At 36.9% G+C, this 20330-nt stretch overlaps 1 protein-coding gene across 3 annotated transcripts; it reads right to left on the reverse strand.

Moving 5' to 3' along the window:
- Nucleotides 1-834: 834 nt before the first annotated feature.
- Nucleotides 835-20026, reverse strand: faf (ubiquitin carboxyl-terminal hydrolase-like faf). 3 transcript variants are annotated; one of them, XM_085481441.1, is made up of 30 exons: nt 19941-20026; nt 18555-18768; nt 18192-18456; nt 17805-18030; nt 17577-17711; nt 17275-17431; nt 16876-17199; nt 16439-16696; nt 16258-16356; nt 15894-16168; nt 15609-15810; nt 15195-15524; nt 14752-15086; nt 14423-14663; nt 14199-14336; nt 13817-14095; nt 11988-13738; nt 11617-11790; nt 11408-11549; nt 10912-11216; nt 10555-10805; nt 10296-10471; nt 10013-10209; nt 9781-9908; nt 9527-9693; nt 9072-9337; nt 8745-8974; nt 8464-8666; nt 8030-8367; nt 835-7807 (listed from the first exon to the last, which is right to left on the reverse strand). In XM_085481441.1, exons 2-30 carry the CDS (start codon nt 18618-18620, stop codon nt 7660-7662), a joined length of 7806 nt encoding a protein of 2601 aa, XP_085337567.1. In that variant the 5' UTR covers nt 18621-18768; nt 19941-20026; the 3' UTR covers nt 835-7659. The 3 variants fall into 3 exon arrangements, with proteins under 3 accessions (XP_085337567.1, XP_085337568.1, XP_085337569.1); XM_085481442.1 differs by lacking the exon at nt 19941-20026 and adding an exon at nt 19684-19910; XM_085481443.1 differs by having other exon boundaries at nt 7729-7807; nt 8163-8367.
- Nucleotides 20027-20330: the final 304 nt, after the last annotated feature.

Consider the following 20330-nt stretch of genomic DNA (forward strand, 5'->3'; position numbering starts at 1 on the left):
TACTTGATATAATATTTCTCTATCTGCGAATTATGCGCACTAATATAAGTATAGGTATCTCGATTATTTTTCCTTTTTAAAGAAGAAATTGATAAAAATTTATAAGCTTTAAGAAACTTTTAATTATGACTGTTCAGCAAACTTTTAATTACAGTAGTATTCTGATAAAGTAATTCCGATAAATCTCGTAACACACATTTTTTATGATAGATTATCAACTACAATGAATCTAATATTACGTTCGTATATCAAAATAACTAATATTACGTTTGTGTTTCCCAGTTCATGAACATACTGTTCAATTATTTTATTTATTTCCAATTACAACTTGTCACTTGTAATATCATAAAAATAGAGATTTACAGTCTCATATGGTCTTGTATTAATGCTTGAAATGTTATATTATTATTTTGATATTTATGAACATGCTATACAGGATGCCCTTATTTTAATGTCCCACCCCAAATAAGTTTTTTATTTTTGATTGTAGAAAAAAATGTTTCAGACAAAAATTGTATGGTTTCGAGGAGGACATAAGGTGGTGCCATTAGTTTGACCTTGAATAGTTGCTTGAGGGTCATGTAAAGGTCACCTTTAATTTCTTAAATGGAACCACCTACTTTTCATTACATATTCTTGTAGCTGACATTGAGAGCTTTTCAAAACACTATAATGAAACATTTTTACATACAACTTTTGTCTGAAACATTTTTTTCTACAATCAAAAATAAAAAACTTATTTGATGTGGAACATTAAAATGGGACACCCTGTATTTGTATGAAATAAAAAAAAAAAATTCGCGAAGAAAAGAGGAGGCGAAGTGATCGCATATATTTGTTTAAACTTTACTTTATTACATTCTGTTAGAAATAATACACAAAAGATTCCACAGGCGGCAGAGGTCTCCTTACTGCGTAAACACGCAGGACACACGTGCGAGTACTCGTATATCGTCCTTTTCGTAAGTGAAAGCTCCCCGCGAAAGTTTGCAAACCGTCGCCCGCAACCCCCCGTGTGTATATGTATGTATTTACGTGCATATGTGTGTGTGTGTGTGTGTGTGTATGTGTGCATTTTTCTTTTTATTTGAAATCACCTAGCGACCGCGCGCGCACGCCAACACGTTGCATCTAATTAAGAATATACACAATCTTAATAATTATACTTATATTATATTTATATGTATATATATATATATATATATAATATGTATATCGAAAGAGAGAGTCTGCGAGGGACCATAAATAATCGCGCGGGTCGGCGGCGAGAAGGGTCGCAGGATCGGTTGGCGAGTTGTTTACGAGCTCGATAAGACGAGTTTAAAATGAAAAATGCCTGCATAAATGCGCTATTTTTTTAACGGATATGTAGCGCGCGGGACGACCTGAGCGCTTCTGTTCTTTTTTTTTTTTATTTATTTTTTTGACGGGGGACTTCCGGTCACGCGCGCATCTCAAACGAGACAAATCTGTCTCCCGTTTTTATTCTCGTCTACCAAACAACACGGAACTAGAAGGCATCCTCGGTAAGACGTCTAAAGGACCGATAATTCCTGCGATCTTAATATATATTGTCGGATCTATTAAATCCTAATATTTCGAGATACATTTAAAATCCTAGTGGTTTTTTTACACGTCCTTCAGACGTTTTCCGGACGTCTTTTGGAGTTTTGTATTGTTCGCGTTTCGTCGTCTTGTTCTCAAAATACAAAAAAATCTCGAAAACATTAGCCTCATAGTTTATTCATCTCTGGTAACATTATTTAATTTTATATATATATATATATATATATATATATATAAACGCGAAACAGCTGATAATTTGATAAAATAACGAAAAGAATCCAGATGCACTTGCAAGCGCAAACGTTTTTAATTATGTCGACGCGTTTATAAAAAAAGAAAAATATCGAGATTATAAAAATTGGATTGAATATGCGTAACGTAAATAATTTTGAGGACAATGTTATTTCGCGATAAAAATAAATCGGTTTCATCTAATATCTCCCGATTAGTCAAATTTTTTTTAAAGTTTTTTCTTAAAATCTGTCTCGCTTTAAAAAAATCTTGTCTTGTCTATTATAATATATTTTTCTCCGGAAATCGGTGCCTGTCAACGTACTCTCTTACTTTAACATCTTAAACAACACAGAAGTCCAAAAATCGTCCAAGAGACGTTTGAAAAACGTCCCAGAAGTGTGATGGAGATTTTCCGGCGACATCTGCGTGTTAATCTTACATTGATTTCATTTTTTTTAAAGTCTCGACAGCATTTTTTTCTCTCGCCATCGCACACAGTGCATCTTTAACACATTTACTGTCCATCTATTTCAGCTTTCTGCATACATTCTCGCTGCCTGCATCCTGATCGACTATTCGAATCACCAATTAAACACATTTTCACTCTTGATTTTGGCTAAAAAAGGTTTTTATTTCAGAGATTGCATAATAATACATACGTGATCATAAACGTATAGGTAACATTATTATCAGAGCGATACGTCCATGAAATCGTATGCGTCCATACGACATATATTCGTAGGAACGTTCGTATGTGTGGACAGTAAACACGTTAATAATCCTGCATAATTCCTTACATTTATATGTACTCGTCCTATACATCTCGTCTATAAGCGCAAAAATGTTCTCTTTATTCGCTAACATCTATCATCCAATCAAGTTCCAATACTATAATGTCACATCAGCGAGAGAAGAGGTTCCGAATCTGGCCTCTCTTCATCTTCGAAAATCTTATCTAGCATTATTATTAACGTGCCGTCGAAATCGTCAATTAATTTGTTAATGACGCGTCTCTTCAATGAGACTCTTGCAACTTAATAATCGTCCTATATACGCATTATCGTACATGTTTCTCTTATCTCTCTTTTGCGTCCAATTCAGGTTTCGTTTCAGTATTCAATTGAACGGAATGACAATTTCCAGAGTCTCGCTGGGGCAAAGCAAACGCTAAATAACAGTACGCGGAATCTATTCTAGATCCCGTAATGATAATAGATAATCGTTTTCCTAGTTTTTTATCGCATAAATCGCGATTAATTGGTGCTATGGGTGAAAGTAACAGCGCAAAGGCATTTACATTAACTCTACTGTTTATGCTCGATTCTTGTAAATTACTTTAGCTCTTTCGCCATGACGCGATTTAAAATATTTATACGAGTCCCAGACAATAAATTATTCGGTTTATTCTTTTTTATTCGTGACGCACGTGTTTCTACACTTCTTAATTTACTTCTTTCATTTATTCGCTTTTTAAAAAAAAACATGTGTATTTAGTTTTGTGTGAAGAAAGCGTAGAAATTAGAAACATGCAACAAGACAAGCCTTGTTACACACATGCATAAGTTAAATAATATTCACGCATTAGAATACATAATTATCTCAAAATTAGGGAAATTGTTATATTTCAAAAATTGGTTAAATGTTAATTACATATATTTATTATACTGTGCAAATTCAAAGTCTCGTTTCTTGGTAAACAAATTTCAATTTTACTTTTTTTTCGTCCTCAAAGTTTTCAAAGATACGAAAGCGGCGTGACACTTAGTGTTCATTAAATGCGTCGCAGCGAAAAAGATAAATTAATATATTAATTAATATTTTTTAATCGAGAGTACAAATCACACAATCTGTACTCGCCTCTAAAAAAATTACTCTACATGAGCGTATAAAGATGTTCATGTAAATGTTAAACGCGCGAATAGAAGTGGGAAAACATGCTTCTCGTATTTAACTTTGGTAAGGATTAAGCTTGCGAAACACAGACTTGGCCCAAGGATCATGCGTCAGGATCGATGTTTATATCGGAGCTTTGAAACCGATATTATTCATCTTCGGTGAATCTTTAGTCTGAACGCAGACTTACGACCAACAAATCGCTGTTCGACAAATACTTTTCTATTCATTCCTTATAGATGGTAACTAATTAAATAGTTTCGTAAACGATACTGTGTGGCGATCAACGATCGCGCTGGTGCACAAAGTATTTACAGTGTTTGGTAAAAATGACGAATCCCTTCTTCCCTTCCTTTAAAATATTTCAATGAAGTTTTGCGAAGCGTGATGAAGAGAAAGTTTAGACAAATTCTGTTCGAATAAATTTTAATTTGTAATTATTTTTCAATAATAAAACGAGATTATAAAAGGGGGAGTGCACTCGATGCATCAGCGCTCGCGATCGTCTCCCTTCCACGAGGCGGGATCGCTAAAACGAAGTACAGCGTAAATATATTGCTTTGCAAGTAATCGAGGTAGTTTACAAATGACGAGTCACTCGCACGTCAAAGGCAAATGAGAAAATGCTGAGAAGAAATCGCAAATCGAAATCTGCAGAAACGTTCGTGTGTTAATACAAAATTGATGACAACGGGCGACATACATAATCTCTTTTCGCGGTGTTAGAATCTTATAAAAACTCCGAGAACAGATCGCATTAAATGCGAATAAAACTATTAAATCTCCCCTTTCATTAATTCGTAATTTTATTGACTAGAGCGTCATAATCGCGCTAAATACAATTAAAATTACCTTTGGAACTAGAACTAAAGAAACGTTAATGAGATAATTTTTTTTCTTTTACTACGTATTTACGATAATTAGCTTTACAAGCATACAATTTAAAGAATAACCAATGATTTTGGTTTCCGTCAGTGCACGGCACAGTCCACGCATTTGCCTTTGATTTTTTGTTTGACTTCTGTCCGACGACCCTCGTACTCGAAAACATAAAAAATCGCAGTGCGCCGCGCGAAATACGCAAAGTAATTAATAGCAAATTTTATTTGGTTCGTAAATTGATATCTGTGAGATGGGATCACGCATACCATAAAACTGGTGCACACAATCCTCCCTTTCGTTTCTTTCCTCCCTTTACTTTATTACGTACACAAGTATTATAGGAAATCGTATATAATTCCGGTGAGTTGTAAATTCCAATGTAAATACGTGTCATTATTTTTGCAAAAATAAGTGTAGAAACGATTTTCGCTTTGCACATCCTCGTAGCATTCTCGCAAAAATCTACATTCAGCGAAATTACACTAATCTTAAATGATGTATGTATGTATGTATGTATGTATGCGGGAAAATGACATTCCGTCGCAATCTCTACTGTCCCCCGTTATCTCTCTTCCTCCTTTCTTTTTATACTACAATGCCGAGCGCTGTTTCATCTTGATGGCAAAAAAAAACGATAATTTCAGCGATCTTATATTACGTATAATGCGCTCGGCTATCGCACACAATTTATGTCTCCCTTATTTCTACCACGCATAAGATAAATGACACTAGTATCATGACACTTCCAGTTTTTGTGAACCATATCTCTCTCAAATTAAAAAAAGAAAAGTAGAAATAAAGTAACTTTTTTTTACATGATATACGCGCTTATTATTGGTGGGGGTAAAATTAAATATTAAATAATTATAGACTACATTTTCGTGTTAACAAAAGTGAACTTAGCATACAGTCTGTGTACAAAAACCAGGATTTACAATAGTGTTTCTCTAAATCTCAATGTATATATAATAGGAATATAATAATTTTTTTTATCACATATAAAAAGCAGTTGTCTGTGTAATGTCTATATGTATATGTACATGTTTGAGTAAGATTAGGTACCATTATTATTTTTTAACCAATAGAAGCTATTATATAATTTGGTACACTGTGTTTAACTCGGTATTCGATAAATACGAACAATAATAATCAATACGTCATTATTTCCTGGTGTCTTGACATAGTCGTTGGTTTTTCGCACGAAATCTTATTATACACACGGGTCGCTTATTCCACGTTACATGTGATTTTATTTCTCTTTTTTCTTCTTTTATATAAGATTATTTTTATATATAATATTCTATATATATATAACACACACACGTTCCTTTCTTTATTCAATAAGTCAGAGCAATGGCCAGTTCATAAATTCAAAGGTCGTTCGTTACTCATTCTCCTTTTCTTCGTCTCTATTTCTCATTCTTTCTCGTAGAATATTTCTGTTACGTGGTATGCCGGGACGATTTTATCGAAACGCGCTGTGATCGTTCTCACAATTTTTGCGAAAAGACCACGGCTCTATCAACGATATAGGTCGTACCATACAACGATACAAATTAATTATTTGTTTGCTCCATATCCTCTTTGCATCTTATTACTTGCGTCATGCTTTTTCTTTTTTCAATTCCTTTCTCCGTAAAAATTTGTGTTCCGAATGAGGACATTTTTCATTTCTAAACGATTACCCTTACGGGACAACTCGATGTCGATAATTTTTAACGTATTATGCGTGCGTCATGACATGATAAACTAGAGTGGCTCGCAGCAATCACGTTTTTTCGGATTTCGAAATACGTTTCAACGTTCTTATAAATATCTCTCGTCGATGAATATTGTATCGAATCTCACGCAAGTTTCCTGACAAGTTTCTAGCTTCTTTTTCCCTTTCTTTTTTTCATAGTCAACTCAACAAGCGAGGTATAAGCAATCAAATTTGAAGCAACAACTTGATTCTTAAATATCTACCTAAAAGTACAATGGAGTCGCACAATGTCGAAGGCACAACTCTTTCAAATCGGTCGAACTGAAAGAAAGCACAACAGGAGGCATCATTGGCGTATGTTGAAATTTTAGCAGCACGGCAGGCCGCCGGATAAGTGTCTTTCTTCCAGAATGCTCGAGATTATTAAGTACAAGAAGGTTCTTTTATTCTGTTGTTAAAAGATTAAATAGCAAAAGCTATGTTATACATATATCGCACATAGCTATATGCACATAAATACATACATACATAAGAATATATGTATGTATGTATGTATGTATGTATGTATATATACATACATATGTTAGAGCATAGCTTCGCGATAACTGTGCTTTCTCTGAATAAGATGAGAATATACTAACTCGTTTTCTCTTTTTTTTGTAATTGTATCTTTCGATCATTAAAAAGTTCTATTTCAACTCTTCTTTTTTATTATTAGTAACAAATTTACATAGGCATACGGAAAATTATGCTTTATATTCTTGTTTTCTAATCGGCAGAGAACGGGATTCCGTAACACTACTCGCTATACATTTATACAATCTTATGATACTCGTTAAGCTTGAATCGACATGCATTAATCGAGGCAAATGAAACTCTTAGCTGTACTATTAGTTTTATCGATCTCTCTTAAAAAGAGAGAGAGAGACAGGGAGAGTGCGCGCATCTTTATATATATTTTTCTTTTTTTCTTTGTCAAATTGTCATTTCTAGAATTGGAAGCCAAACAGTTGTCGGGGGACACAAACATGATGAATGACAAACAATGTCAAGATCAAGGAGGAAAAAATTGTCGAAAATTGATTGCCTCAACCAGCATGCATTAATTCAGTTCTCAGTCGTAATCGTTTCCCATTTCGTTTTTCTTGTTTGCGATTCGAACATTTATAGCGCGTCATATTATCAAAAGAACTACCCACAATGAAACTAAGAGATTAGCACGAATTTGTTAAAGATCACTAAAAAAAACAAACCCTCACTTGTTATATCTGTACATATGCTGCTACTGTTCGCCACCAAGCTTCTGGCGCAGTAATATCTAAGTATTCCGAAATCATTTCACTGAGGCAGCAACTTGGTAGAACATCAGTGTTCAGCGTTCATTATGGATCCTGACTGGTATTTTGTGACGACTCACAGTTCTGCGGATTATGCATTTGAAGCGCTAAGTGGGGCGTGTGTACTGGAGAAGGTCCTGGTTGAGGCTGTTGTTCATCTTGCATTTGTTGAATTACGGTAAAATCGGGGTAACTGCAAAAAGTATTAACAATTGTGAATTTATTTTCAAAAAACAATCATATTTACAAAAATGATAAAATTCAATATCTAATATCTAATTTTATAAAACACTTGTCAATAAATTCTAAATTGCAATATTTGTAACATATAGAGAAATTTAAGTAATTATATTTTCTAATTATTACTACTGGAATATATATTATAAAAAAGATATAGTATAGTTGTACAACTTACTCCGTAGATGATACAGAGTACCATCCTAAGTCTCTATTGTTACTACGCCTCTTTGAGACTCGATATGAACTTTGGAATGATTTTCCAGCAGAAATATTGGAATATTTAAGTGAATTGGGATATGTAAACACACGTTTCTCAGCTTCTTCCGCGCAATCTTCGGTTGTGTCTTCAACTTCTGGCTCCTCGTCCGGACACAGTTCGCATGCTCGTTCCAAAGTCTTCCTCGCGCTATTGCTACGTTCCAAAACATACCCATTCGCGGAATCATTGGATTGTGCTGGCGGAGACCAATTATTGTACGCATGTGTATAAGGCGCCGTAGAGGCATATGGTCTCTGAAAATAATATATTTATTCAGCATTTGTAATGATCTTACTAATATCGTAATAATGCGTATGTAAATTACTACTTTTAGCTGTCGCGCTACATACTTTGTCGAGTTCGTCGTGGAGCCAATCTATGGCATGACTCCATTTTCTCTTCAGTTCTGGACTATGGTGTAAAAGCTGATGGGCAGGTCTACATTTACTAAAGAGCTGCACCATACACTTAATACACTGGTAAGCTCTTTTTTGATAATGATTTTTACTTCTTTGGATCGTTTCGAATAAACCCTCTCGTTCGTCGGGAACTCCTGAAAGATACAATCTCAATAATTATCGCGGAACAACTTTTTTTAACTTCAATGTTTCGCGCAAAAGAATCAACTTACCCTTGAGTGCGTTGTGCACGCGATGCGTTTGCCACGAATCTTCCATCAATAGTATCGTAAGCAGCAGATCCGTATGATGCCTCAGCTCGTGAGTATACGCAAAACCTATTTGCCACAATAATTCACTAAGCACCGTACGCGACAGATGTGGATTCTCCCAGCAACAGTATTGCAACAATTTAACCGTGTCCTCCGTCACATTAGCGTCCTCTATCAATTTTTTTATGTAACTGTATGTAGGACAGAATAAGAAATTGTTGAGCAAAAAAAAGACATATACAGATTTTATTTTCCGTTATTAAAAATACGAATCAATCAATCTCTCACCTAGTACGGACAAATAATATATCAGCCGCTTGCGACTGGATCGGCATAAGATACTCCGACTGACAGGCGGGATCTCCGTACGGATTCGGCAAAGGTTCTGCACGGGTCTGCGTGTGACTCGAATGTGCTTTCGATGACACGTCGCAGCACCGTATCAACATGCTTACTACTTGATGCAGTTTAGTCAATTCGGGATACTGATACTTTATGGTAGGACCCGGACCTTCGTCAATGGCGACCAACATGAACGTAACCGGGACATTTAGCTACAACGAAAAAAAATCAGTGATTATATATAATTATATATTTATATAAAATTATATAGATATTTATATATAATATCAGTAACATATATATGTTATTGATATTATATATAAATATCTATATTAAATATATATATATATATATATATATATATATGTGTGTATTTAAATTTGTAATAATTAACTTTATACCTTAAGCAATTGTGCCTTCTCGGCAAGACCGAGCGAAGCGTACGCGTGAAAGAGGGAGAAATAATGAGGAAGATGACGCCCATGATCTGAAATTTCACGGTGCAATAACGACAGTACCGCATGTAACAGATGATCGCTGAGCGTTGCTACTGGATCGAAGAGTATGGCTGATAAAAAAATATATTTATGAATTATAAAAGTGTATCAAATAGTGTATATATATATAATTTCTATTTAATCGTTTGAGTACTCACTCGGTGCATTTAGGCTAGGCGGGGCGCATGGACCATCTTGTAGAGAAACATGTGCAAGGAACACCAAAATCTTGAGAAAAGCAGTGCGTACTTCCGTACTGGGACAACTCAAGAGATACTCGCAAAATCTATAATACATGAATAAAAATAATTAATGTTATTAAAATGTCTCAAATGTTTCTCTCTCTCTTTATGTGCAAGATCATGTATTTTGAAAAATCTGTTGAATTACCTATGCGGATGATTGAACAACACTTCATTGGCGAACCAAGAACGCACTGTTTTACTGCTACGCAAATGATGGCATATGATGTCGTACCAATCTGTCGCCGTTCCGCGTAATGTTTTTTTAGTATGAAAGCCCGTGTAGAAAAGAAATCTGGATGCTAATTGAACCGACAGCATCGCAAGCTCTTCCGCTTCGGGACTCTGAAAATATGCGAATACAATGTTTATTAAATAAGAAGAACCTGTTGAGAAATCTTGTATCTTATGTATGCGTCATGGCAACTTACGAGTTTCTCATTCAGATTCTGTCTGTTAATATTATGTGGATTACAGGACACCAGTTTCTTGATAAATTGAAAATATTCGGCACTAAATTGATTTCGGTGGTGCATAAATTTGATATTCTGTTTCCGCACACTATATTCTATCGCCGGTGGCATTTTCATAACTCCTAGTTTCGTATCTGAAAGGAAACAATGCGCGATAAGAGACGATATTATAGCTAAGATCAAGCTTATCAGTGTTACTAGATACACATATACTTACACAATGACAATTCATTTACACTCTTCATTAGAGAATTCTCTTCTACGTCTAATCTCGTATAAAATAACATGTACGCATTCCACCATCGTTTCTGTTTGCGATAACTCATTCGCTTGAGCATATGATCGAATACTTCCCCTAAATAATCACCGCCAAAGCACTGAGATTTCATTTCTTCTTCCTCTTCCATTTTACACTCCGTCACATCGCCGTCATCGAACTTGTACCACTTGGCAGTGCCATCGTTTAACCTGCAAAATTATTGAATATCAATTAAAAAATATTAAAAAACTTTATTCAGTCAGTCAGTTACACGTATACATATATATATATATATATTTCGCATGTTCAAAGTACCTGTGCAGGATGTAAGAATAATAATGGCCACCGCTAGCCTGACCGCTGTGAACCACGATACCAGTTAATTGATACTTGGTGCACGTCCCTTTCACAGATTCCTCGTAATCGCAATCTATGACCTCTCCCTCCAGTTTAGCTAAACCGGAAACGGTATAAGGCTCCATGTCCAGATCTCGCGGAAACTCAAAATAATCGTTGAATTTTATGGCGCATACGCGCTCAAAGTCGTACTCGAATCTTTTCAACTGAATCGCTAAAATGGGTGGCAGTTTTTTCACGCACAACCTCTTTACTGTTACGACCTAAAATAAAATGCAAAATATGTAAAATGTTTGCTCGAGTTGAACTTTGCCTTTAGTTTGTTTTTAAGACGTATAAAAGATCCATTTTATTTTCATCACTAATTAATAAACTATCATCTATCTTTTGGAAATTACTTTCAAAGGATCTTTTATACATTCGTAAGAAATGATATTAATGCACAGAATCATACCTTTTTGTTACACTTATCACAATGGTAGGCGTCTGCACCTTCTAGCAATTCTCCCTTTACATATTGCTCAAGAGAATCCAATAAATTACTGTGATTCCGTATGTCCACGCTTATCACACTGAACGGTTCTTCTTTGGAATATCTGAAGACAATGTAATGCGGTATTACAGTCTACCGAAGAAAGAAAAATGTAAGAACTAAAAAGGTACCTATGAGGGCAACCTTTGCAGATTTTTTGGTCGCTGTACGAGCCACCAAGAATCTTGCCCATTATCTGCTCGTGTCCCAAGGCTTTCAATGCTTCGTCTAGACTTTCTACCAGACTCATAAAAAATTCTACCGCGTCTTGTTGTTCTCTAAGATTTACAGGTTCTCCTTGAAGTCTATAAAAGTCGAATGCATACATAAAAAATTATTAGAATTTATATATAATATTATATATAAGTAAATATTATATTATTATACAATATATATTGGTAATAAATAATAAAATATAAAAAAAACTACATTTCTAGTGGACATAAATCATTGTGCTAATTTTACTTTTAGTTTGTAAAAATAAAATTGTAATTATTCTTACTTGAAATGCTTCCACAATCCTCTAGGTATATAATATTGTAATTTGCTATAAGCCAGGTGACCGAATATCGCTTGCACTTGCTTCAAAATACCGATATTATATTCCTTTCTAGATTCATCGGCACCGCACTTTTCTTCGTTCGTATCATTGTCGTTCGTCTCGATCGTCTGCTCCCCTTCGATTCTCTCCTCGCCCGAAAAGTCCTCATTTAAATCAGTCGCCGCGCCTTCCGCCGCTAATAGTCCGATTCTAATGCTCTCCACCATGTACAATTGTTGTAATACTGAATTCATGTAGCAGGTCGCCCCTGCGTTTTTCAAGCCTACGAAACCTTTAAGCGGTCTATGACCCACAGGTGGTAGATAATCCCATTCAGCTAAAGGTTCGTCCTTCTCGGAGTAGAACATGTCGGTGAGCATTGTGACTAGAAGTTTCATGTTGGGTACACAGCCTACGCAAAGACCTACGAGCAAGTCGAACGCGGCACTAGTCGATTGAGGAGTACTGCAGACCGGACACGCTTGCGATGGGCTCAATTCGCCGGTGCTACGTAGCTGCAGCATCAAACGAGACGCGGGGAACACAAAGTCCTCGACTAACTCCTTGATCAAATTAACTCCGTGCTTCTCGTCGGAACCGATCTCGTATTTTTGGCTCGGTGGCAAAAAGGCCAGCAGTTCCTTGGTTAGACCTAGGTGACCCTCGAGTAAGGCCTCGTCTACCTGAGTCTCTCCGGTCTCCTTCATGTTATCCCGAACTTTTTTCAACCACGCTATTTCCACGTTTAATAGCGTCTCCGCGGTCGTCAAGGGACAACCTGACATATGCGCGAAGTTCAATAACCGGCACAGAAGTTGGAAGTATTCGTGACTCTGTTTCGCGTTCTCCGTAACGATAGTGTTTAAAACAGCGAAGAGAAGAGTTATAGTGACCAGTAACGTTTGATGTCCGCCGCTGCACCACGTCGAGATGAGAAAAAATTGCTCGCCGGCGGCGATCCTAATGGCTCTCGACGTACTAAGTAGCACCAGGTCTATCAGGAAAGTGTGCCAGATTTTGTCGTGCGATAACGTTTCCAACGCCGATGGATTCAACACAAGGGCGATCGTTAGCACTTCGAGCGCCTCCTTACACACGAGGACGTCGTTGTTGTCGGGATTTCTCTGTTCCTTCTGATTAATCTCGTGCATCAAGTGAAGGACGTCGTTCGACGCGTTAATGTTGTTCAAGTTACCCGTAGATGCGGCCCACGCTAATCTAATTATGGCACGTATAGTAGCCACATCCGGTAATTCCCAGGAAAGGGCCTGCACAAAAAGCTGCCGACATCGATCGGCCTCCGGCCCGCCGGATAGCATTCGATGGGCCAGATGCTGTGCCAATTTAGCCGCTACGCTTCTCAACATGTACTCGGTACTTTGATTCGGTACACTCTGAAGTGCCTGTTTGAGTACCGTCACTCGACCGCGATTGTTAACGTGATTGTCATGATTCTCCGGAGTCCCGCTTTGAACCTCGTCCATCACGCATGCCATCACGTTACCCATCACCGTCAGAAGAAGCTTGCATAATCTCAGCACTGTTAAATACGCAGAGCGTTTTGTAGTCTCGTCCGCATTTGGTAAAAACTTGTTTTTGGTTAGCATATCGAGGATAACGCCCGCTTCACCGCTTTTTATGAAATTATATTGAAATTCAAACGCTCTCTCCGACGTGGGGTCGAGAGCAGGCATTAACAAAGTATACAACACCTAGAAATTAAAAAAAAAAAAGAAGCATTATTGATAGTACAAGCGTAGAAGAATAAAATTTATTTAATCCGCACTCACCTCTAAATTGTATAAAACTTGGCTAGGACTTGCAGTAAAAAATAGAGAATCTACCGTCGTATTCTGCTCGTTACAATGATACTGAGAGGGGTTCTGTAAAGCTTCGTCGTCTTTGTAATGACCAAATAACCACTGTAATCTTGTTACAGTGAAGGTATCCGGCGGCACCAATTGTAAGAGATTTCGCGCACCGTCACGCAGTTGCGAATGTTGAAGCGTGCAGCCAAGATCTGCCAATTGAAAGAAGAATGTCGCGTATTGCGACCTCTGCGACATGACCTAGGAACGAAATCGCACAATTAAATTAATTAATAAGAACGCAATATAACAAATGCGGAGAATGCGAGGATTAAATTTCTAAATTTTACGTTAGTAAACTTACCACACCGGGCAAACTGTTCTCTGCCTCTACATTCGGCCCGTCGTACGGATGATGCGGAGAACTAGTAGAGCTATCAGAGCTACTATCCGGTGAGCTTGGCATATTGCTATTTACTTGACTGAGCTTCGCAGATAACAACTAAAAGAAAAAACAAATAATCACGAAAATTGTACGGATATGAATCTTTACATGTTAAACCTTTTAATAATCTTATTAATATTCACCATTTTGTCTCTCAGTGGGATCTGAGAAAGGAGTTTCCTATCATCGGATTGTTCCAGCGAATCTCCATTAATAAATAAATCGAGTTTCACATTTGTTCCGCTTGCTTTAATTCTACGTAATATCTGACGTCTCAATGAAGCTAATGTGTCATTACTATGCGTGAAGATATCTATGTCGTCGACGTTTCGACCAGGACTCGCAAAACGAATAACAAGTGATAGATGCTTGCCACGAGCTGCTCTGTAATTGAAATGGAATTTAAATATTGCGCTTACATCGTACATGCATTTGTAAGAAGAAACGTTCTCGTTATTATTTGTAACTTTACCTATGCAATGGTAATATTTTTCGTTCCCCTGGAAAAGCTGTATCGCACTCGTTTATATATTCCTGCAAAACTTTCATGACGCGACACATTTTTATGGCTTCTATTTTAATTTTATTTGTCATTTGTTCTTCACGTTCCTCTTTTCCATCCAAATATACTCTGCTCAAAACAGTCACAGTATCATAATGAGCTTTCAGTCTGTCCATGCATTCCGCTATATATGTTTCATGAAATGCTAAAACAGACGACTGCAGTCGTGGTCCTAAATTCGTATTCACTTCCTTTAAGAGTTCTATACCCCTGTTTGCAATTTCCTCTGGGCTATTTGTTACTACCTATAGATAAATAAAATTACCATTGTTAAGCAAAAATATATATACACATGCATGTAAAACAAGATAAAAGACAAAAATAATAAAATTGAAACATATGTTATTACGTACTCTCCATAAATAATCAGTCCCAATTAAATCCACATCATCCATAAGAAATGTTCTACGTTTCAGCTTCAATTTTCCTTCTTTAGAATTAACAGCTTTAAAAAATCTTTCGTAACATTTAATACCGCTTTCTGTAAGTAATGTCGGATCTAATTGCAGTATATTATTTTGAAAAAAGTCTTTGTTTATTGCTGGATCTAGATCTGGCTCGTCTCCCATAAGCTTAGAGAACCATTTAAAGCACGCCTCGCGATCCGAAACAAATACACCCTGCTCTGCTAAACATTGCCAAATCTGCTCCGCTTGATCGGCGCATAACCATAATTGTCCATCCTGAAAAATCCATGTAATGTTATTCAATGTATTTTTTAACAGAAATTCATCCTTATCTTAGTATTCCAAAATGTGGAATCTTACCTTTAATAGGAAACGCAAGAAATTCAATCTTTCCTGCACTTGCATAATATGATTATAGCGACCATCAGGCATAAAAGAATTCGCGTCGATTTCAGGATCTTCCTTTACCAATTGTCGCACTTTATCCATATAATTTGTTAAACTATTTGTTACAAGTATCACTACTGAATGTTCGCTCTGTAAACGTTCTATTACTTCTTGCCTGTGTAATAGAAATAAAGAGTAAAAAATGATCAATGTAATGTAATGTAATGCGTATCTGCATGTACATTTGTGTGTACATACCTGTAATGTAAATGATGACTACGTGTACTGTGACCCAAGTTGGGATTTGGTTCATAAAGGCAACATATTTCGCGAATTTGCTTCAATGCAGGAAGGGCCCACTTATCGCCATTTTTCAACTCTTCAACACACTTATCCAACCAGATTGTCTTTTGCGCGTCTCTTTCTTGCGAACATGAATAATCAAGAATCTTTACATGAGCATTCAATGCCTGATCCATAATTTCTGTCGGAACTTCATCGGAATGAGCCAAAGTCCAAAAAAGTGTCAACACCTAGCAGTAGAAACAATAGAAAAGTATTTCAAAGTCTCTGAAATATATTTACATGTATATGATAAATATATATTGAAGATTCCTCTAACCTTGTGTGCCATAACGCCATCTTTATCATCCTCTGCCAGTCTCCTAATCAGTTCTAATAATTTTTCCCGTTGTTTTTTATTGGCAGTCCTCCAACTTGTCTAAAATAATTGTACATTTGATTGTTAAATTTTATGCAATTTTTGCGATATTGTTATTACATTACACTATTGTAATAAATACCTGAAAACACTCAAATAAATGGTCAAGTTGTTCAGGACTAAAATCCCAAGCTAATTTGGCTAACAAATCATGAACGTTTTTCACAATCGCCTCATGTTTACCAGCTTGAGCCGCCCAAACAGCATCCAAATCTTCTAATGTAAGTGCACGTTCTTTTATAATAAAGCGTAAGATCTTCTCCAGTTTTTCTACATATTGTGGCTGATGCAACGAATCTCTCAGTACAATTTCCAAAACGCCATTGTCTTTAATCCATTTCTGTATCACAAATAAATACTCTTTACATCTTTACAATATTTACGATATAAGTGTCAAACTCGTGATATTTAGTGAAATATTCACTTAATACACTTTCTCTTTAACATGATTTAAACATTATATTAAATGAAGATATATGCATGTGTATAATATTATGTCGATTTTTAAGCAAAACTTACTGCCATACGCTCTGCTGTAAGCCATTCTTCCTCCTCCACTATTGTATTACGATGCTGGTGATAACTAACACTAGATATTACTTTATTAACTTCATTTAAAGCATTCATCTTCCCATTAAAAGAAGAAATTTGTAAGAGTCTCAATATCATCTTCAGTCTCAGTATTTCCAAGTTCTTTATCATCTCTTCCTGATGAGGTACTCGTGACACCAAGCATTTAGCAGCTTTGATTATGGCTGATATTGCATCGTTTTTTGATTCGTTTTTTGCCTCCTTCTTCAACTCATCATCAGTTAAATTATTCAAAATAAGAGGTACCATTTCCTATATGTAAAAATATTTTTTAAAAGTCGTATAAATAAATATTGTTTAATGATAAATTAAGAAAAAAATACTTACAACAATAGGCATCAAATATTTAACTATCGTGTGAACAGTCAATAGTTCATAACACAAGCCAAAAGGTCTGATTAAAGCATAAATAACTGGCACTGTTAAATTACGTCCACTCTGAAATCTAGAGAGCAAAATTTCAAATCCGTTGAGACTCCCGAATCTGCAACAGAAATTGATATCGATTTGTATTGAAATGAAACACATTTGCACACATAACATATACATAATACATATAAAAAATATATATAATATATATGTATATATATATATATAATAAATATAAATATATATAATATATAAAATACCTGTTTATAAGATCTACTAGCCAACCACGGGGACTTCGCGAATCAGGTGGTGGGCGAGCATAAAGTTCCTCATCAGGAATATCACTACCAGGAGGAACGGTTTCAGACACTCTTATTGCATTAAATGTGTGAAATCTAGAAATACAAATTTGACAATATATAAGTATAATCATCTTAAAAGCTCATATCTCGTAATCGAGAAAAAAAAATTAAAATATATACACTTACTTATTACTAGGATTAAAAACCATTGCCAATAAATCAAGTAGAGGAAACCAATCTTCGTCTAATTTCAGGACACATAATTCCACCAAACGTGCACAATTAGCATTAATACAGTTGTGAATATTTAATTTCCAACTGTTTACTGCATCATCTGTTAATATCTTGGTAAATGAGATTGTGAGACCTTCTCGAAAAAAGCGTTGACACGCTTCACTTTGTACATCAATTCCTGCAATATAGTAAATACAAATTGCTACATTCTGATATATAACAAAGACAAATACGTTACTATGCAATCTAAATATTTAATAACACTGCTGAAGTATAATTATTTATAATGCATTTATATGTAGACAAACAATTATCTTTAAGACATTTACAATGTATTACCTTTTTTACAAAGTTCGATACTGGCTTGTAACAGGCACTCTAATTCTTGTTCGGGTAGAACTGGTACAACCCATCGTGGACTAGATATCTTTTCATGAAGCATATTAAGTTTGGAAATAGGAAATTCAGGTTCTCCATGAAGCTGATTGCTATCCTCCACTGTAGTGATAGCGTCATTGTTGCATTCTGTTTGTACCACATTCTCAGTGAGTTGGAGTCCCGACATTGTGTCAGCCAATTGTTGCGGGCCTGGTGGACTGTGCATCTATACAGAACAGATTTTTCATATATTTTGCTTGTGCGATACAATCAAAGCATATCGCAGACCATTTTACTAAATAATTTTATACTCTAAACGCATACCTGTGTATTTTGTTGGCTGTCGGGAGGGTCTATGCCAACTCCCTGGCCCCTAGTGGCAATCGTCATTTTACACCTTTCTTTGTTACACCTTAATTGTCTCAATATCTCTTGGTCCAATGATTACACCACCAATAACAAGCATCCAGCTTATATACTGACATTAAATATAATTGTATCCTAAAGGCCTTGTTTTAATAAACTATACCTACATTATCTGAAACAAAGGAACAGAAGGGACACAATCTTAACACTGTCTTCTTCCAAGTGTCCTGAAAAACAACCAAGAGTCTATGTCTAGCGTAGGTGCACACCATCAATAATGACAATTGTTAAATTCAGTTTACGAGTTCACAAGCAATAAAAGAATTTAATAATTTTTTCAAGCTGTGCAAAGACAGTTACATAAGCCCTTATTTCTCGAATAAGTTATCCTATTATCCTATTATCGAATAATATCCTAATATAATTATTATAAATTTTTCCGAGATTTCAATGTGACGGTCACTCGCTTCAGAAAATCGCTGGTGAATATTCTCGATTATGACGGAATCGGAGTGTATCCGAACGCAGGAAATCGCATGACAGCCGTGATTACATTATCAGGGCTTCGTGCGGACGCTGTTAAGCAAGGTAGCGCGAAGTCGCAGACGGACAGGGCAAACGAAATTCTCTCTGCCGCCGAAGAAGAGCGAGTGACTTTACATTCTCAGGATCGTGCGATCGCGCATGGTTACGATCTCGAGTCATTATCGCCGTAAGAGAATTCACGCGCATCGCGTGAGCTGTCAAACGTCAAGGAGTCGGCGCTGCTGAAGACGACGTCGACGTCGACGACGACGACGACAGGGAGCGGCCGCGGTGCCGGTCCTCCGAGACGACACACGAGGAGCTTCGCCGAGAAGTCGCGCCCGACGACGGAGTCTCGGTAAAAAACAGGATGACAGGTGAAGAAGAAATAATTAACAACCAGGGTGCGGAAAGTCGGAGCAGAGGAAAACGATCGGCCGCAACGGGGGAGAGAGACTCCGAGATGGACGAGATCGTCGTTGAGACACGTCGAGACACGTCGCACACCCGGGACCGAAGAGACGCCTCGACGGCGACGTTTCGCGCGGCTCGCTCTACCTACGCGATTATTCCGCGAGAATCCTCGGCGGTCCAGGCAGCGCCTATTTTCGCCGCACGTTCGCCGCGACCGGGCTAAAACCTCTCCGGACAAAATGGCGACTATCCTAACGATTGGCACTGCCGTAATATTAACAAAAGCGCCGATATTCCGTGGCCCGCGAAACCGCCGCGGATGGCGTCGATTCGTCGACGACGTCGACGATCACGTCCGGGAAAACGAGCGGCGCGACCGTGTCCTCTCGTCGCCGGGGAACGCACCTTTACATAGTAAACGTTGTAGAAATTCGTGTGTTGCACTTTTTTGACGTGACGTTACGGAACTCAACTGGCAAATCTGTAAACACGACTGTCGCGGCGCTGCGGCGCCGTCCGAGACGACGTGGGGGTGACGAGTGACGGCTCCGATTGGACGATTTCCCCTGGCACCCATGCTCCGGTCTCCGCTGATCGCCCAATGCGACCAGCTTTCCTCATTCACGCGGGAATTATGAAATAAGATCCAGAAAACATTTTTATTTTAAATTTAATTATTGGAAAATTAATTGTAAAAAAGTACTTTCCTTTAAACTCAATTAAGATTTCTTTCCATCTGAAGGAAAAAGAAATATACAATTCTATTTTATGCGAGAAAATTCTCGCATTTTATGC

The sequence above is a fragment of the Nylanderia fulva genome, unplaced genomic scaffold, assembly GCF_048542155.1.
Source record: "Nylanderia fulva isolate GAGA-0341 unplaced genomic scaffold, ASM4854215v1 Scaffold18, whole genome shotgun sequence".
Classification (NCBI taxonomy): Eukaryota; Metazoa; Arthropoda; class Insecta; order Hymenoptera; family Formicidae; genus Nylanderia; species Nylanderia fulva.